At 33.8% G+C, this 20633-nt stretch overlaps 1 protein-coding gene across 1 annotated transcript; it reads right to left on the bottom strand.

Annotated features, from left to right (window-relative positions):
• Window positions 1-1272: 1272 nt before the first annotated feature.
• On the bottom strand, window positions 1273-3168 carry LOC132050709 (uncharacterized). The gene is made up of 5 exons (XM_059442082.1): window positions 2899-3168; window positions 2306-2686; window positions 2138-2209; window positions 1900-2040; window positions 1273-1443 (listed from the first exon to the last, which is right to left on the bottom strand). Exons 1-5 carry the CDS (start codon window positions 3055-3057, stop codon window positions 1273-1275), a joined length of 924 nt encoding a protein of 307 aa, XP_059298065.1. The 5' UTR covers window positions 3058-3168.
• Window positions 3169-20633: the final 17465 nt, after the last annotated feature.

The following is a 20633-nucleotide window of genomic DNA, read 5'->3' as shown; positions in this document are numbered from 1 at the left end:
ATATTAAATATAGTGCAAGTATAATGATGACAATATTCTATAAATACAAGTTGTGACAATAAGTACCTCAACCTACTCCTCAACTTAAAACTATAAAAACATGGTTCAAATGAATTTAAAGGCATCAAGAAACAGAGATACACATATACACATATATAGTCTTTGCTTTAAAAGTTAAAAGTTTCGATTAAATATAGAGAAAATATATGGTAAATATGCCTGAAATATATTTTTTACAATATATGTCAAATATTGTAAAAAATATACTCTAGATACATCACATTGTAATTCTATTATAAAACATAAAAAAATTAGATAACAAGCGAAGAAAGATATCAAAACCTCATCAGTCCAAAGTTGCCCATCCATAGATAACAAGTAGAACCAGTTTTTGTCGGCTACGGTTGTAACGCCTAAATGAAACCGAAGTTCGGCATCCGCAAGATCGAGTCCTTCCTTGTTCTTTCTGTAATGATTTTCATTTGGCTTCCTGTATATCAACAATGGAAAGAACATACGTTAAGTTTATTGATAATTGAATTCTGGCAAAATAAAAAAAACAAGTTGTGACAATAAGTACCTTTTGTCATGCGATTTCAATAGATCGTTCTCAAGCCACTTTTGATATTCTTGAAGAAACGAAGTATCTAACGGGGCATTTATAGGGTGGTCAACAAATGGGTGTTTTTTCGATAAATGCAAGGATCGATATTTTTGCGAGAAGAACCCGCCGAGCTAAAATTGGGACAATAAGGGGACAAAGTTATATTTGCTTGGTTTCCTTTCTCAAAGACTCGGATGGACAATGATCTATTTTTCGAGTTTGAAAATGCGGCCTCACCACTTGAGCTTTGGCCCGCATTTGGTTGTACGGAACTTGTTGTCCGGTTTCATCACTTGAATCGTGGCCAACTATCGGTTGTACTCCAACTTGTTGTTAAGTTTCATTAGTTGAACTTTGTCCGGTTGTTGGTTGTGCTCCAAGTTGGATTGGTATCTGAGAATCAGGAATCATCCACTGAGACATGGTTACCGGGTTATTGTCCACATTCTGAGGAGTCCTTAAACTTGACAAATCGGTTTGATCATCGCGTGGTAGTCGGAGGAGGACCGAGAGGAATAACACATGCTAAAGGGCGCTTGATTAGCAAGTCCGCTACCATTTCCTCGATGCGGTAAATTTAGATTAGCATTCTCCATATCGCCGATTTGCCGAGATTCCCGAAATAAAAAACAAGAAAAAACGACCGGGTGTTTGTCAATTATTGCTTATCAAAACGACATTTCAGTACTTAAAAGCCACATTTCAGTACTTATATCAAAATTTAAATGGATTGGTGTTATGGGCACTCCATCTGTTTGTGCATCACTTTTAACTCCGGTTTCTTTATCCACATCAACAACAGAAACCGGATCATTAATTGGCAACCCAACTCCCTCAACCTAAAACAATAAAAACATGGTTCAAATGAATTTAAAGGCATCAGCAAAACAGATACATATATACACATATATAGTACTGCTTTAAAAGTTAAAAGTTTCAGTTAAATATAGAGAAAATATATGGTAAATATGTCTGAAATATAGTAAACAGAAACCAGAATAAGTAACAGTGAACATAATAATCAAAATACAATTAAAATACAGCCACAACATATATGAAAAACTAATATTAAAATATCAATCCAAAACAAATATAGCACTGCTAGTATATATAAACACAATCATAACAAAAATAGCACAAATAGATACATCAAAAAGGACACTACTAACAAATCACCATGTGAAAACTATATATGTAAATACACTATAGGTAATACAAAACACAGCTAAAAATCCAATATTTTCACTTTGAATAATATACTGCAAATATAGAAAAGTGAAAGAAAAAATGAGTACCACTGGATGACTCCTCTGCGCGGAAGTGGCACCACCACCTTGATTCTCTTTGGTTGAAAGCTTTACTGTACCGCCACTTTGATTGCCTTGATAAATCCCACCATCACTATGTAAGTCAGCTTTTAACATTGTGTCGCCGACCTTTAAAATTTTCCAAAAGAAAATATAAAGTCTTCCAATAAATATATCAAAATAACTTAAAAAGTAAATAATTTCCATTTTTAGTGTTGATTTTTACCTTATCTGGTGTTTGATTGCCCTTTATTGCATCTAACAACTTTTTGAAGTAGTTATCCATGTAGTCAAACACCTACGTTTTGAAAGATAAAAAATAGAATTAGAATCGTTAATTACTTGACACAAGCAATATGAAGTAAAAAAAACATATTGAAAACAAAACGCCTACTTCTTTCTTGAAAATCCGAATCTCTTCCCTTATCAGGTTAAACTCATCTGTTCGGGGTGCTGTAGGTGCATCTTGTTTCCTTGTCCCTTTTATCCCAGATTCCTTCCGTGATGGTTGTTTCCTGGAAGGAGGAACAGAAACTGGAAACTGCGTCCGTTTCTTGCCTCGCGGGGAATCAGAATTGGCACTCCTTTGTTGCTGTTTGCCACTGGACAGATGCGGTGGTGTGGTACTAAAATCATCGTAATCATCGTCTACCAAATCAGTATCATGTACACCATCAACTCCATGTTTGACGTCTGGTATGTCATGTGCAACAGGAGGCAATTTAAGAGTTTCCAACTCATGGGGTGTTGGCACAACTTCCTCAAATCTACAGGACTGTGAACAACAAAATATAGAAACTATATTACCGTATATATCTACATTGGTAACATACTAAAAAAATGAGGAAAATATAGTCAAAATATATTGATCACAAATGACTTATTTCATAAATATAGACAAAATATAATCAAAATATAGCATGTAAAACAAACATATTAAAACAGTTAAATGGTAAAAGACACAAAACTGTTAAAAGACTGTTTTACCGGATTTTTATCGTCTCTGAACATGCCATCCATCAATTTCTTGAATTCTGGTTTTCCTTCCGTAGTTCGCCAGTTCAAAATTCTAGGAATTAAATTCCCCGTCTTAACTGCAATGGTGGACGGGACTTTTGAGCAACATTCATACAACCATACTTGCATAGCAAGCGGCAAACCATGAATCCTATAATATTTCTTAAAACCAAAGATATTTCTCGCCCCGATGCTTACAACCAACTCTCTAAACGAATCTTTACCCCAAGGATACTCATTATATCTCCCGTCCTCTACAACATCAAAATGGATCCTTGGTATGTTTGTTGAGTTCGGCTCACCACAATGTACCCATGTATTTATGAAATACAATATTGCCATCTTGGATCGCGTCATCCCCTTTATCATCCTGCATATCTTCTTGTGAAACACTCAATAAGCTCGTGTCTTTTAACTGGCAATTGATTCTCCTGATTTCTACCAAAATAGTCCACCATAAGCCTATTCGGTTTTGAGTTATCATAAACAAAATCATTTTCATCAGATACACAATCTAGCCCAGTGATCAGTGCAAATTCTCTAAGGCCAAAACGCAGAACTTTACCATTTATTTCAAATGTAAAGCACCTATATGTACTGCCCCTAAGTTCTTTGACCATAAAGCACCGAAAAATCATGTGCTTGTACATCCAATTGCCGCATTCCGAGATATTTACCAAAACAAGAATTCCTAAACATATCCATCCGTGGATCCGTTAGTTTGCCTCTAATATCTTGCATTACATTAACATTCGTGTATCTACACATAGATGGTGCCACAAACAGGGTGCTTGGTAACCAAAAATTTAGATACCCGAAACAACATGCCAAAAAACACGTATGATTAACATATATTGACTAAATGTACTTAAAAATATACACAAAATAACCTGTCAACAAAATAATAACCGAATGTACTTAAAAATCTTAAAAATCACCGTAATAACGTCACAACAAAATATACACAAAAATAATCGAATGTACTTAAAAATCTTAAAAATCTGCAGTTTATGGTGAAGAAAAATACGCACGAAATAATCAAGAAACAAGTGTAAAAAAAACACGTAAAAAATATACTTAAAATGCACACAAAATATAAATCTGTTTAATTAATAGATCTGTAATAACTGAACAAAAAAAAAAGAACTAAATATACTGAAAATACAACAAAAATATACCTTTTCATCATCATCCTCATCCACATTACGTTTGGCTTTAGCAATTTTCTTGCCCTTAACATTAACAACATTGTCACAAACCTTTTTCTTCTTTTGTTTCTCCATTTGAGAAACATTTTTCAAATTTTCTTGTTGTTTACTCTTCGAATCAACATATTCCTTACAACGCCTAGGATCGTTAATTCTTTTTGAACGATTCTCAGCATAAGAGCCTGCAATGGAAGTTTCATGTTGAGAAATTCCCAAAGAAAAATTAGGAATCGCACATTCGGGTTCTATACCCGTATTTCTCATCGGAGTAGCAAACTTTTTTAGTCATTCCAATTGAATCTAAGAAAAAACAACCAAGAACAAACACTGATAGTTACTTACTTAGACTTGCATTCCCGATTCAAACGAAAAAAAAAAACACCCAAAATATAGGTTAAATACAAGGTAAAAAATAAAAATCGTATAGAATCTTACTTTATTTTGGGAATTAGATTTGAAACGTGAGAGAAATCAATGAGTAGTTAATTAGAGATAAAAAAGGAAGTTGAATAATTGAAAAACCGATTTGAAATTGGATGAAAGTAATGGATATGGTGAATAATGGCGTCTATTTAGGATGAAGAGAGAGACACGTTTTTTTTTTTTTTTTGCTTAAATTTAGGGGAGTGGGAAGTTATCGATGAGTGGTAAAAACATGGTAGCTATGTGAAGTAAATATGATATATTTTAGCTACTAAATATAATTATTGAAAAGTTTAGTTATGTTCCATAAATAGGTAATAATGGAACCTATGCCAAGTAAATTTTACTATTTTTAAACCCTAAGCTTCTAATATATATGGGTCATAAGAAGTGGGTTAAGCCCCATAACTTAGCCCAATAATTTCTACAATTTACTTACTCACTTAACCATTGTAATAAATATAATCATTCCGTCAAATACTATATTTACCAACTTAGACCTTATATGTGGGAAACTCATATTCCTATAAATAAACTTTTCACACATATTAAATAAATATATTTCAAAAAGTACCCGCCAATTAAATCACCGTGCCACCAATTCCCGCAAGCCAAGAATACCCTTTAAAACTACGAAAAGGGTATTTTAGCGAAAACGAGTTCAAAAGTGCTAAACGACCAAATGGGTCGTTACATCAGATACCAATCAAACAATCGCTCGTCCTCGAGTGACAAGGGAAAAGGTGGAGAAAAGGAGGTACCTGAACTATCGAACAACTGAGGATATCTACTTCGCATATCCGCCTCGGTCTCCAAGTGGCCTCCTCAACCGGACGGTGATTCCACTGCACCTTGACTGAAGCAATATCCTTGGACCTCAACTTTCTCACAATTTGTGCTGAGTTCTTTGAGAATATTTTTCCTTTAAAACGTGATAATATTTCTCATGTTCCTACTTTCCAAAAAGAAAGTACTTCTAGTGTTCCTTTTTTCCAAAATGATTTTGAAAATGATGATTTGAGGAGAAGTAAAAGAACAAGGATAGTAAAATCTTTTGGTAATGATTTTTAGACTTATATTGTTGATAGTGATCCTAACTTTTTCTGAAGCAATTTCTTCACCTCATGCATCTCCTTGAAAAGAAGCCATCAAATCTAAAATAAACTCCATTTTACAAAATAGTACTTGGGAATTAGTTGATTTAACCCCGGGAACTAAACCCATTGGTTGTAAATGGATCTTCAGAAGGAAATATAATTCTGATGGCTCCATTGATAAATATAAAGCTAGACTTGTTGCTGAAGGCTTTACTCAAAAACAAAATATTAATTATTTTGATACTTATGCTCCGGTGACTAGAATTTCCTCTATTTGTGTTTTATTTGCATTTGCATCTATTCACAAATTATTTATTCACCAAATGGATGTTAAAACTGCATTTTTAAATGGTGATTTAGAGGAGGAAATTTATATGGAGCAATCCGAAGGTTGTGTAGTAGGTGGTCAAGAAAATAAAGTTTGTAAATTAATAATGTCATTATATGGTTTAAAACAAGCTCCGAAACAATGTCATGAAAGATTTGATCAAGTTTTGTTAAGTAATGAATTTACCTCTGTTGAAGTAGACAAATGTGTTTATACAAAACTTGTTGATAGTCATTGTGTTATTATATGTCTTTATGTGGATCACATGCTTATCTTTGGTTCTAATTCTGATATAGTAAAGGGAAAAGGGTTCAAAACACACTCAAACTATGGCCAAAGTTACTATAACATACCTAAATTTTGCGGTGTGCATGGACTTATTTTTTTTTTTGTATTATTTACGATTTTATATGGTGGCCTGGACAAGCAAGTGAGCCTACTCTCTTTGTGCGCATATGAGTAGCTAGAAACTAAATGGACCAGTCTATATTTGCCATGTGGAAGTCTAAATAACGTCTTTTAAGCAATTTTTGATTAAATCCACCAAATATAAACTCCAACAAAGGTAGAACTTGTATTCCACCATTGAGTTCTTCCCCAAATTTTGAGGTAAGATTGGATTCTTCCCCAAATTTCTGTTTAAATTTCTTCTCTTTATGTTTGAAGAGGTAAGATTGGATTCTTACAATTTCTTTCCCCAAATTTCTATTTAAAAAGAAGAGATTTAACTACCAACAGAAACCAGAGAGCAATTCGATCAAAAGAGCACCAAGTTGAATAACCCAGTTCATTGTTTTCTTCGTTGCGTCAGCTTTCATAATTTTCAAACAAAACCTTATAAAATCATTTTGAACTGGCCCAAAACTACGTATTGAAGTTTCCAGCCAGACTGATGAACACCCAGTCAATTTAGCTTAAAATTATATCAGATCAAAAATCATAGCTTCTTCGACCGACAACAATGGTGGTTCGAATCTTCTTCCCAGGTTGCCAAGTTTCCAAATCAGATTTAGAAGCCCAAATCTTCCTCTCCTTCAAAGGTGAACAGTGCAAGCTAAACTTAGTTTAAGTGGGATTCAAAGTGATTTGCAGAACAAAATGCTATGATTTGAGTGATTACACGTCTGATTTGGGTAGAAATCAAGTGGGACGTGGAGAGTTTTTTGGGTTTGAAATTTTGAAAAGTGGAAAAATAAAAAAGACCCGTCTGATTTTAACTTTTTAGGAGCGCCTGCATACACTCGTTTGAGTTTGAGTGACTTTGTCCATATAAAAGCATCAATAATACACAAAAAATAAGTCCGGGGGGGGGGGTCATAGGACCCCCTCAAAGTTTAGGTGTGTTATGACAACTTTGGCCATAGTTTAAGTGTGTTTTGAACACTTTTCCCTATAGTAAATGAGACCAAAAAAATTTTGTCTTTAAATTTTGACATGAAAGATATGGGTGAAGCAAGTGTTATTTTGGGCATAAAAATAATTAGAGACAATGATGGCTTGATTTTAACTCTAGGACATTATGTGAAAAAAATTGTTAAAAAGTTTGAAAATTTTGACGTGGTACCTGTGAGCACTCCTTTTGATTCTACTAATCAATTGAAAAAGAATCATGGAGAAGCTGTTTCTCAAAATTATTATGCTCAAATCATTGGTAGTTTAATGCATTTGATGAATTTTACTAGACCTGATAAAGTTTATGCAGTGTGTTGATTGAGCAGATATAGTCATAATCCTAACAATGATCATTGGAATGCATTAAGAAGACTTTTTGAAATATTTGAGAGGTACTATGAACTACGGTATTAAATATAATGGATTTCCCGCTGTACTAGAAGGATACAGTGATGCTAACTGGATCTTTGATTCAGATGAGACAAAATCTACTAGTGGTTATGTGTTTACCCTTGGTGGGGGCGCCATAACATGGAAATCAGCCAAATAAACCATAATTGCAAGATCAACTATGGAATATGAATTTGTTGCATTGGAGTTGGCTGTTACTGAGGTTGAGTGGTTGAGAAACCTCTTAGCAAGTATTCCAATAGGAATAAAACCAAACGCCTTCTGTGTCTATACGTTGTGATTGTCAAGCAGCGATAGCTGTAGCGAAAAATAAATCTTTTAATGGAAAAAATTGTCACATACGTTTGAGACATAATGTGATAAAGCATATGCTAAGAGATGGAATTATTTCCATATATTATGTAAAGTCAAAAATGAATTTGGCAGATCCTCTAACTAAACCTTTGCAAAGGAAATTGGTAACTGAAACTTCGAGGGGAATGGGACTTATTATGTCAACTTGAGAAGATCAACCATGATGGTAACCCAACCTATGCGATTGGAGATCCCCTGAATCAGGTTCATATGGGTAATAACAAGTCATGAGTTGATCAAAGGTGCACTATTAAATTATGTCCCTTCCTATGGTGTGTGAATATAGTGCAAAGCTGCAAGGCAAAGTGAGGTTGAGCTATAAACTCTTAATCCCTTACCATATCCTTTATAGGTGATGTATTGCTCTGCAGAATACACTTGATGGGTGAACCTATATGAGTGTAGAGTAGTTCCACTTCTATGAAATTGTGATAGATTTCTAGAGCACTCATGAATACCAGGACACACGCATGGCCTCTTAGCACAAAACTACAATAACGACAAACATTGTGCGAATATAATGTGATCGAATAAGACCATGGGCTTACAAAAGAATTCTTAGTTCATAGAAATTCTAAACTTCACCAATTATTATGTAAGTATAATCTTATTTTATCTAGGTCTGGTTCATAGTCTACGCGACACCAAATTCGATGCATTGTATTCATATGTGAAAACCCAGCGAAATCGTTTATTTTATTTTTATATTCTTTTTGAAATAATGGCGGGTCTATGTCTTCCTGGTAAATTGGATAATGGCAAATTATATTTGTTCAAGATGCATGGATATCTATGTGGTGTGTTTGAATTTTATATTCAATGATTAATAAACATGCTAATTTCCCGAAAGCAACACTGAGATTATGTAAACATATTTTAAAATTTTATTCTTTGTTCTTGATTCATGTAGATTAGGACGCTAATGATAATATGTGATAAGAATTATTGAACAAATGTATATGTTTTTAAATTCTATTTTGGCTGGAAAAAAAAGTATTTTTTTAATCCAAATTGATCATGGTTTTGGAATTCTGATTTTTGACGAACTCTGATTGACTCAAAATTTGATAGGTTCATCGAAAACGACCTATTGAGAAATACTCACGAGCTTTGCCCATGAACTGGGCTCTTTTTAGGCCATGCGGGGTCATTTAGATGGGTTTTTGGTCGTTTTTCTGTTTTCTGGAAAAAATTTGTTAAATAAAATTTTTATTTCTTCAAACAGTGGTGGTAGGGTTCATTCTCTATGGTCTCCATTGTATATAACAGTGATATAATGAGTTTATATGTTGACGTAGGTCTTCTTCCCCATCGGATAGATTCATTATGGTAAATTATTGTGCTTCAGTCCCTAGTTAATTGATAGCTTGTCTTGACTCTCCAACTGAGTTGCACGTTGGTTCAATGGAACTAGGGTTTATTAAAAGTGATATTTACCTAACTTAAATTAGCAGTTTACTCTCCATCTGAGTTGGTCCTGTTTTAATTTATGGGGTGAATTATCTGGCATGAATAGTTAAGTTTTCCTATCGAATCTAGCTATTCAGTATGCATGGTTGTATGTGTGATGTGTGTTTTGAATTTTATTATTCTTACTACATAACTAATGATCTATTTAATGATTATATCTCAAATTCTCAATAGACTTTATCCAGCCCACTTACTACTAGTCAGGAATTTCTTCTGATAGAGATAAGACATTAATTAAAGAATGCATTATATGTAACTTTTGTTAGAAAGAATTTATTTTTAGTTTCTAACCAAACAAGAGATGGATAGTTAGTTTATTTTTCTTGTAACTCTTGTGTTATTGAGTTTGATAAACACTTTATCTCTTGTGGTATATTGATGCGTGGACACTTTAAATTAATATCTCTTCTGAACTGAATAATGTTAATCTATCCCGTAAGAGATTTTTTTTTTCTTTCGAGAATTGAATGAGCTTATCTGTTGGCACTTGTGTCTAGGTCATTTTAATCTGGATAGGATTTCGAAGTTGGTCAAAGGATGAACTTTTAATGTTCATTGAAAGTGGAGGCACTACCAACTCGTGAGTCCTATTTAGAAGGAAACTAGATAGTGATGAGCGCGGGCCCGACATTCCAGCTTAAATGTACTTTTATGTGAATAATATCACTTCACAATCCGATAATTTAAAAAGAGATAATTATGAAACTACAATAAGTTAAAAATATGATCCGATAAGAATAGGATGGTAGCAAGCACAAAACAAAATGAAGCTTAGTAAAATTAATCAACTGATACCAATTCAACTCTGAAAAACATGTTATGACTGCATATCCTTCTGTTCAAGATGTGTTTAAATGGGAGCAGCATACCAAAATATATTTTTCTCATCAAGAATAATTTACACAAGAAAATTGTGAAATTTTCTAAGAATGTCTTTCTGCTTGCTGTTTTTACTTTAATTGAAGAAAGATTAATACATGTGCAAAGACCAAAAGGCACAACCAGCTCACAAGTATCTTTCAAGACATGCCCCTATCTATTTTAGTTTTTTGAAAAATGGAGAAAGAAGGTGCAACATGTTAACGTTGCAATCTCAGTTTGATATAAGATACCATTTCAAATCTTTTGACACCAACTCTACAAAAGGTCAAAGATTGAAGCACTAGTAAATTAATACACATAGTTTTTTTGTCCATGTGAACCACCATTTCTCTCGATATAATATAGCTTATGATTTTTGTAAAGGAAGAAATTTACAGAAGGATGCAAATGAGCATATTAGGAGAAGCACGGACGGAAAGCTCAAAAGCTAAACTAAAGTTTGACAGGAACACTGATAGAGCGTGCCCCTGCTGAGCACGGGCCCAATATCTGACATACTCATTTTTTTCTACTCTACTGCGAAAACATAACAAAACTAAAGAATTAACAAATCAGAATTCTTCAAATTCTTTAATGTGTGAGGACATGTCCTCATCTTGAACTACCACACGGAGCCTTGAAGCTTTTAAATCTCGGGTATCAGTCTGCATCAACTGCTAAGAGGAAGAAATTGGGATTTCAGCAACGCAGAGAAAAGATCAGAGGAATTAGAGGAAGAACCTGGAGAGAAGTCCTTATTTCGTGACACAGCACACCCATGAAAGCCAAAAGACCAGCGTACCCATTTGTAAATCAGGAATTACCATAGTACCCTTGTTCGTCCCCTTTTTAGGCCTCCCAACTGTCATTTCTCATATAGTAGAGAAATGACTGAGAGAACTTTTCTCTTAAAAGGAAATAAAGTTAATGATAAGTTAAGTCAATCCATTTTGATTTGTGTGGTATAATAAACTTCAAAGTGATAGGTGATTTTGAGTATTCTCTGACATTCATAGAAGAATACTTATAATATGAATATACTTATTTGATGTTCTGTAGGTCCAAATGCTTTGAAAATTTCAAGATATTTAAGGTGAATATGAAAAGTATCAGGGAAAATATATTAAGTCATTGCGATATGATCGTAGTAGCGAGTACCTTTTTGTAGAGTTCATTAGTTACTTATTAGATAGAGGGATTGCATTTTTAATTGTCTACACCAAGTATTCTACAATAGATTGGTGTGGAAGAGAAAAGAAATATGACTCTTTTGAAGGTGGTAAGATTAATGATTGACTTATTTATATTTGCTTTTTCATTTTGGGATATGTCTTAGAAACTGCGAGTTACATTCTTAATTTAATTCCCTCTAAGTTAGTACCTTTGATACCCATAGAAAAGTGGATTGGATGTAAGCCAAATCTGCAACATGTTCGGATATGAAGTTGTCTAGCACATGTATTCAAAGGGAAAACAGATAAGTGGGAATCAAGAACGGATGTACGCATGTTTATTAGATATCCAAAGGGAACGAAAGGAGGCTTATCTACTGTCCTAAAAGAAAATAAGGTAATTGTTAATACAATTGCTAGATTTTTAGAAAAGGACTATTTAATAAACTAAGTTCCTAGAAGTAAACTAGTTTTATAGGAACTGAGCAAATAAATAGCAAATGAGTCATCTAAAATTCAGATGATCAAGAACATCTAACCGAAAAGTCAGGGTTGACGTTCCATTGCATTTAAGTAGTGGGAGAAATGTTAATAGACGTAAGAAAATTCACTACCTCTAAGTACTATGATTGATGTTGAAAATGACACTATATGAAGGCGTTAATATTTCAATATTGAAAGAAACATGCTTGATAGTGTGACTATAATACTGGTAGTACATAGTCGTAGTGGAAGAATAATAACCAACATCGGTTCGGTGTATACTCTTGGGAGAATTTCATGATAAGATTCCTGAAAAGAAATGCATTTTTTTGGAGAGTTTCCTAATAGGATCCCTGAAGATCTTAGTACAGAACCGGTCAGTTACGACGAAACACTACTAGACGAAGTTGCATTAGAAAACAACTTGGTAAGTTGTTGGGGTATTTACCATTAACCATGCGTTTAGACATGGTATATTCTAACAATTGTCGTGGTTAAAAGTCTAAGTAGGTGTTTGGCCATCAATTTTCAAACCATGGTTTGAAACCAACGTTTGGACATGCATTTTCAATCATGGTTTCAAACCCCAAATCATCCAAAAAGACATGATTTGGGATTTGAAACCATGGTTTCAACTTTTTTAAATATAAAATTTAACCCATAAGTTTATATTTTGTAAAAAAAGACCCATAATTTGGTAGATATTTTTAACAATTACCCCCATCAATCATTTAACAATCTCATTAACTTCCACCAAATTTTATTTATGTCCACCAACCTTTTAATTTATATATGTCTACCAATTTTATTCATTGAACTAAAATTTGATCAATTGATGTTGTATTTTTAGAAAGGTCTTCTAGTATTAATTTTGAGCCGGCTGTTATGAATTAAGGTATTAATTTTGTTATGAACTATGACTTGTTCATTTGGTAAGATTGTATAAGAATTGAGAATGTTTTGATAATTTTCACAACTTGTGGGGTTTTTATGTCTATAAGAGAAAGTATTCCTTAAAATATCCAAACTGCATGTCCAAACATGGTTTCAAACCATGTCCAAACGGGGCCTAAGTGGGAGATTGTTGGGATATATACTATTAACCATGTGTTTCGATATAGTATTTATTATAGAGCAATTATTTATTCATTGTTTAATAAAGAGTTAAATAGATCATGTACTAATATGTATGTCCTTTACTTATATAGTAGATGATTTACTGTATAGAATTTAGCTTATACACGGAAGATTAAATTATCAATTCTTATAAGTATAAAATTTATATTCACAATCTAAGATGAAAATTGGACAAAGCTATCGGTATGATTGTAGCACAAGATTAATATAATGTATCTTCATAATGGGAACGGTCTAGTTACATCTTCTTGTGCTAGTACATGTTTTATGTATTGAACGGACCAAGTAGAGATAAGTGTTTTTGTACTGAATATATAAAATAAATTCTCTAGTTCATTAAATGTACTTATACTCTTAATCTTGATATAATTATTATGATCAATGTGATTTGTTCATTATTTTGATTTATTAAAAGGTACGACTCAATTGCGGGTCTATGTATTCCTGGTAAATTGAATAATGGTAAATTACATTTGTGAAATAAGAATTAGTTGATAGAATCCATGTCTCAACTTTGAGATTGATGATACCCCTTTATGGATGCTTATAAGTCTCATGTGAAAACCCTGCAGGTGGATTTTGTATCCGTTACATGATGTAAACTAAGTAGAAATATAAATTATTCAATTAGTTAATGAATTAAATTGTCAGTAATTTAATTTAATTGATCGGTACCTGTAATCTTAACATGGGGAGTTAAATAATTTTTAATGTATGATTTCGAAATTGAACTTAGGAGTGCAATTATGATTTTTTAGTGGAATAATTCGTAATTTATTATGGTAGGATTAATTCAGATTTTTGAATTAATTCCATAATAGGAAGCCTCATTAATTAAATTATGTGATCTCTGCTGTGCTCGAATAATAAAGAATTAAATGGAATTTTATTTCTTGGTGGAAAATAAAGACCCAACAGGTTTTGGAAAAGGTGTGAAAACCAAAAACTTGTAATTATAAAATAGGGGTCTTATTCCATAAGGAGAAAAAGGGTTTTACAAGTTTCTACACTTTTTTCATAGAAATTCGCCCACACGAATTTAGCAAATTTTGGTATTATTCGGGTTACACAGTAGAAGACCATGGAACTAGAAGATGAACGCGTGGATGGTTTTTGATCATGCTTGAAGGCTAGATTCGAGGTTGCATTCACGCTTCAAGAGATAAGTATCAATTTTATGTTTATTAATATTTTGAGACATTAATCTAATAATATGCATCATTCTATCATGTCAAATAATACATGGATTTTATCAGATCTTCCTTCGGGGTGTAAACCTATGGGTTGTAGATGGATTTTTAGGAAGAAATTAAAATCTGATGGTACTATAGATAAGTACAAAGCTCGCTTGGTAGCAAAAGATTTTACTCAAATGAAAGATATTGATTATTTTGATACCTTTGCACTCCGTAGCTCTGATGAGATCTATTCGGCTCTTAATTGCTTTAGCAAAGAATTCATAATATGATAATTCATCAAATGGATGTGAAGGTGCGTTTTTGAATGGAGATCTAGATGAAGAAGTTTACATGAAACAACGTAGGGGTTTATCATTCCTGGTCAGGAACATAAAGTTTGTAAGCTTCTTAAATCTCTTTATGGATTAAAACAAGCTCCAAAGCAATGGCATGAGGAATTTAGAAAGGCCATGATTTCTAATGGCTACTCAATCAATGGTGGCGATATATGCATATTCAGTAAATTTCAAGAAAATTCTAGAGTTATAATCTGTCTCTATGTGGATGACATGTTGATCTTTGGAACTGATATTGAAAGAGTTAAAGAAACAAAATCATTTCTTGCTTCTCAGTTTGAAATGAAGGATCTTGGAGAAGCTGATGTAATTTTGGGCATTAAAATTGTGAGATCAGCTAATGGTTTGACTCTTACTCAAGCAAGTTATATTGAGAAAGTTCTGAAGAGTTTTGGTCATTTTGATGACAAGCCTGCTCCCACACCATTTGATCCTAGCATCGAACTAGTGCGAAACTCTAGTGACGTTCTTGATCAATTGACGTTTTCTCAGATTGTTGGGAGTCTTATGTATGCCATGCATTGTACCGTGCCGTATATTGGTTATGCGGTAGGAACTTTGAGCAAGTTTACTAGTAACCCCATGATTGAACATTGGAATGCCTTAATTCGTGTTTTAAGGTATATAAAGGGCACGATTAATAATGGCCTACATTATTCTATCTTTCCAGCAGTTATTGAAGGCTATGTTGACACCCAATTTTGACCCTCCTTTCTTCCGATTTATTTCTTCGAGCTTCTAAATTATTAATAAATCAAATACTTTATCGTCACTACTATTTTTACCGTCATGGCTATAAGTACTATAATTATTTCTAGTATTATTATGATGTTATGGTTATTATTTATTATTACCGTTATTATTATTATTATTATTATTATTATTATTATTATTATTATTATTATTATTATATTGCCATCACTTAATATTTTAATCATCATGATCACTTTTAACATTTCTATTTATCGTCTTATGCAAAAACGCACCACATTTATTTTTTTAACTTACTTTTAAACTTTATAAATATTATCGCGCAACTATTACGATATCATATAATTTTATTTTTTATTTGAGTACTAATAAATATATTTTTATATTAAGTAATATTTTAGCACGCATCGTGTCTTTCATTTAAATTTAGAAGCCCAAAGAGATATAAGGAAGAAGGTAATTTCAGTCCAAGATCATAAGGCTTCATATTAGCCCAATCCATGTAATATCTGATTCTTAATTAGGCCAATATTAGCCCAAAGAAGAGCCCAATCCACACAGCCCATTTCCATACCCCCTTTCCAAGTAGACGCCACGCAAGCACCACATCCACGCCACATAAGCGCCAAACGGTCATAAACACACACCATACACACGTTTCACACACCTCACACATGCCTAGCACATTTACCCAACACCCTCCTCTTCCATATTTAATTTATTGTATTGAGTTACCTATTTTACCCTCACTTAATCTACCCGAAATATTGGATGAGTGTTAGATATACCCTTGAATTCCCTAACAATTTCTAGGGTTAGCCTTCTTTTCCTCCCACAAAGGGGCGAACTCTCTCTTGAAAACGGTCCCATCTCTTGCGCCCCCCCCCCCCCCCCCCTTTCCTCTTTGATACAAAAATTTCACCTTTCTCAGCCATGAACAGAGGTTGGTTGCCGCAATTTCGTGCAACTTTTGGTTATTTCAACATTAATAAAACTCTTTTCTATCTCACAACGTCCTTTAAAAAAAAAAAAAAACGGAATCTTGTGGCAGAGGTCTTCTGAATTTTCTTCATCTTTTGTCATGGTCTTGATCAATATTCAAAGGATGATTTTGAACTCTATTTTTCCCGCCCAATAAAACCTAGCTACTTCGTCTCCCTATAAATACTCACTTCAAGTCCATTTTCAGGGAGTTTGGTGGAATTGCCTCCTCCCATCCTTAATATTATTATTGCTTGCCGTTGAACACACTTTAAAGTATTGCTTTACTTTCATTACCTTTAGCCCCTTAAAAGCAATAGCTCTTTCTTAATATCTTTTGCCTCTGCCACCATTTCGGGTTTTGTTCGTGTTCAAGCGTAGATCTAAGACCCCGCACCTTAGTTCACTGCACCACAAACTATCTTTTCTTTTCCGATTGTAGTTTTGGATGCATTTATGACTCGTGCATATTGTGAAAATGATTTTAGTTTTTAAAAGTCGTTTTTTCGTTAAAAGATTTATCCAAAGCATGCTTATTTTAAATCTTTTGAATGCTCTTGTTTGCTACTTACACAAAAATACTGCTTGATAGTGAGTTGGAGCCGTCATTTTGTGTTCATTGGTTTTGCTAGAAGTCACGCTTTTAAATGTCTATTTGTGTTAGTCTAATTAGTTGTTTTCGTGTGTTTCCTTCCACTTAAATTTTGTCTCGTAATGTTAACTCGTCATAAATAACCTAAGTTTGATCGGTAACATATGGAGCCAGTTGAATGCGGAAAACATGAATGGTAAGAACAGGTTATGTGTTTTCTTTAGTATGTAAAAATATGAAAGTGTTCTTTGTTGGCGGAAGATATTTTCGTATTTTAGATTCATCTTTCATATAAAACTCATGCTTCAGATTTCAGGTCGAGCCTAACCTGTCATTTTTTTATCCAACTACTACAAGGAAAATAATATGTACTTCACTCGGTTATTAACTTTAAGGCATGCCAAATTGTTCTAATGACCAAATAAACCTTACCCAAATGTCCAAGTGGGTTCACGACCCCAAGCGACGTTTATCATATTATGTGTGCATTATTTGAAGGTTGATCGTGCCAACAATATGGACCATTGTTCTAAATTAATTAAACTTTAGGACGGCGGGTTTGTCTAACTCTTTTGTGATGCAGACTAATCATGACGATCCCAAGATTTTGTGGATTGAAGACTAGCCTTGGCGTGCCTTATATGGATGAAGAAGTTTGGACGCGACGAAAAAGTGCATTTAGCTTATGTAGATTAGGAAATATTTCATTTGGCATGTAATAAAGCTTAAAGATATTTTTGTACTTCATTTTGGAAATAAAATTGTTTAATTAATTAAAGAGCAATGGGATGACATATAATGGCACATTCGTCTTTCAAATATACGCTAGGCCTACCTCTTGCATAAAGAGGTCCCTGTATATTAGGACGTGTGAATGCTTGTATTATGAACCTTGTTTGCTTACTTGTATTATGAATTTATTTGCAATATGCTCTTGGATTTACTTGCTATCTGCTTTACTTGATATTTACTAACATCATCTTTGTTTCAGAAGAAAAGTTGAATTCATATTTGCTTATCTCTTTATTTTGACATAATTGCATATTGTTCATTAATTATTTTTTATGCATCGCCTTCATGATTTTTTAAAAAATAATAATAATAATAATCAAATTATTCCGCGCGTAGCGCACTTTAGCGACTCTAGAGCACCTTTAAGATCGTTCACCTTCCTAGTGCCTATCCCTCCATTTTTTGGAGCATAATCCCCCATTTTTACAAAGTAGGACGTTTTATTCGACAAGTTCCAATCGTCGGAAGTCTTAGTTATTAAAATTTCCTAATATTCGCACCCATGAACTAGCCTTGAAAAAAATTCTTTTTGCCAACACTTGAAGTTAATTCTTATCATTCTAACTTTTTTTTAAATAGGCATAGTCTCTTATAATTGTTTTTCCCATTATTGTTTCATTAGTTAATCAAATCTATTTTTTTCTAAAATGTGTCAAAAAATTGGTCTCGCATCAAGTTCAAATTCTAGAGCTTTTACCTTCTCAAATCTTCCAAGTCCTTCTTTTATGGGCATGAGCTTCCACCTCAAATGACATAATATTTGGCCCATTAGTTCTGCGCCTCATAGGATCTATCTAGCCCATTTGATAATTTTTCACCATTTATCGCTTCTTAAATTGGTAGATGTCCAAATTTATTTGCGCAATCTATCAAATGGCACTTGTTGAAATTTATTCGACATTTTCCATCAAGTTGTTCAAGAATGACTTTCCAAGTACCTTACTTCTTTGGAGTCTTCACCCGTTTAATCGCGTCATTCTTATTTTGGGTCGTCGAGATTTATCTTTGTGGACCCATTAATTTCAATTTTTGGCATGCAAGTCGAGGGACAATCTCATAGGTCTCCCGTCCTTGATGTTTTTCAACCCGCCAATGCTCAAATAAATTTTAGAGTCGTTCGCAACTCTTGGGAATATTAAGTTCAACTCTCATGCGCTCGATCAATCATAATTTTTCTATCTTAATCCCGAGTTTGTCTGTCATATATTCTAACAAGCATCAAAATATGTCTAAAGCCACAACCTATCTTCGGCCTCTGTTAAAACAACCTTTATAAGACTCGATCTGTCGGTTTCTTCTTAGGCACAAAGTTTCTTCTTCCAAGCTTCACTCTTAACCTTTAGCACTTTCTTATCTCACGTTAATCATACCTACTCTACGCTTACCAAATATTTCATTTTCCTTCCAAAGGTTGACTTAAACACCGAAGGCAACACAACTGTCATTGTTTGAAATAAAAAACTGTTGGATAGTGGTAGGATCATTCAGAGACTGTTGGGTCACCCTCAATTTGTTTGGGATCAACCTCCAGCCGTCATACCGATGCCAAGTCACAATCAAGCAATTTACCCGCAATTTGCAAGTCAAGCTCCTTCTCAAAACTAAACAATTGTTGGACCAAGGTTTACTGCACCAAATTTATCCTTCCCCGCATCTGCTGCAAACACCTATGATATAGCCTGACAGTGCACCAAGATTGGTCTCATTAAGAGAGACCACTAAGTGTATGGTAGGCCTTTAAAGAATGACACGAAGTAGGATAGTTTTGGGTACTATCCTTTTGGGAAAAAATATGTAGTTTTATGAGCTTGAAAGATCAATCTTTGTATGTCTTTTATCATTAAAAAAACCCCTTTTTATATAAGGCGAACTATGCTTGACCTGATTCCTCGGTGGATACGTAGGCAGCCCACATAGGGACTCGGTCATATCAGGGTAGAATTTTTAATTCCCATTTGCATGTAACCGGAACTACGTTTGCCCTCATTTCCTGTCGGATACAGGATACGTAGGTGGCCTATATAAGGCTCGGTCTTATTATTATAAAATTTTAATATTCCCCCAAAAGAAGGAGCCTGAAACTGGGGCAAAATTTTTGGAATACGTCGGAGTTAGCAAAGGATAAGAATCAAGCAAAGCCAGGCTTCGGTGTTCAGCATAAGTCAGCTTTTCTTTAAACTTTAAATTTTCTGATTTTCTTCAAACTTCAAATTCTACTCCAATATAGTTTGCTTTTTCTTCCATTAATTCTCAAGCGTTAGAGCTTACTAGCCAATAAGTCGTTCTCCTTCACTCGTGCTACGACTTAGGTCATCTATTCTTGCTTAATCAAATCATGAACTAATTTATCACATATTTTATTATTTTGTGCATTTAATTCCTATGCATATTCTCACGCACTAACACTTTATTTTGTGTTTGTTTAGTTTTATTGCATTCTTTAGAGGTTGTCATTGAACATTATTTTGGCTGCGAATCTACATTAAGGACGAGACTATAATGGCAGAGAGATTTGAAGCTTTCAACCTTTGGTATAGGATTGGTGCAAGCACAGAATGATGATAGCAAGGAAAATGTGGTTCGAAAAAATATTGTGGTCAATCTGGGAAATACCTTAAGCCTTTTTCCTAACACAACCTCAACTTCCAGCTCAATTCGCAACATTTCCTTAACCATTTCGCCTCACCTAGATCCTACTTATACCATTCCACAAATGCCACCAACCTACACTCCCAATCAAGTAGCGATAATTCCTAATC

This window comes from Lycium ferocissimum, chromosome 3, assembly GCF_029784015.1.
Source record: "Lycium ferocissimum isolate CSIRO_LF1 chromosome 3, AGI_CSIRO_Lferr_CH_V1, whole genome shotgun sequence".
Classification (NCBI taxonomy): domain Eukaryota; kingdom Viridiplantae; phylum Streptophyta; class Magnoliopsida; order Solanales; family Solanaceae; genus Lycium; species Lycium ferocissimum.
The sequence above is the reverse complement of the archived record's forward strand: the minus strand, read 5'-3'. Positions and strand labels throughout refer to the sequence as shown.

What these genes read in the sequence shown, in the direction of transcription:
- LOC132050709 (XM_059442082.1), bottom strand. Translation starts at nt 3,057, where the DNA reads ATGCAAGTATGGTTGTATGAATGTTGCTCAAAAGTCCCGTCCACCATT. An exon ending in TCAGAGACGATAAAAATCCG is followed by an intron (nt 2,687 to 2,898) that starts GTAAAACAGTCT and finishes TGTTGTTCACAG; the next exon opens with TCCTGTAGATTTGAGGAAGT. An exon ending in CGCAGAGGAGTCATCCAGTG is followed by an intron (nt 1,444 to 1,899) that starts GTACTCATTTTT and finishes TTATTGTTTTAG; the next exon opens with GTTGAGGGAGTTGGGTTGCC.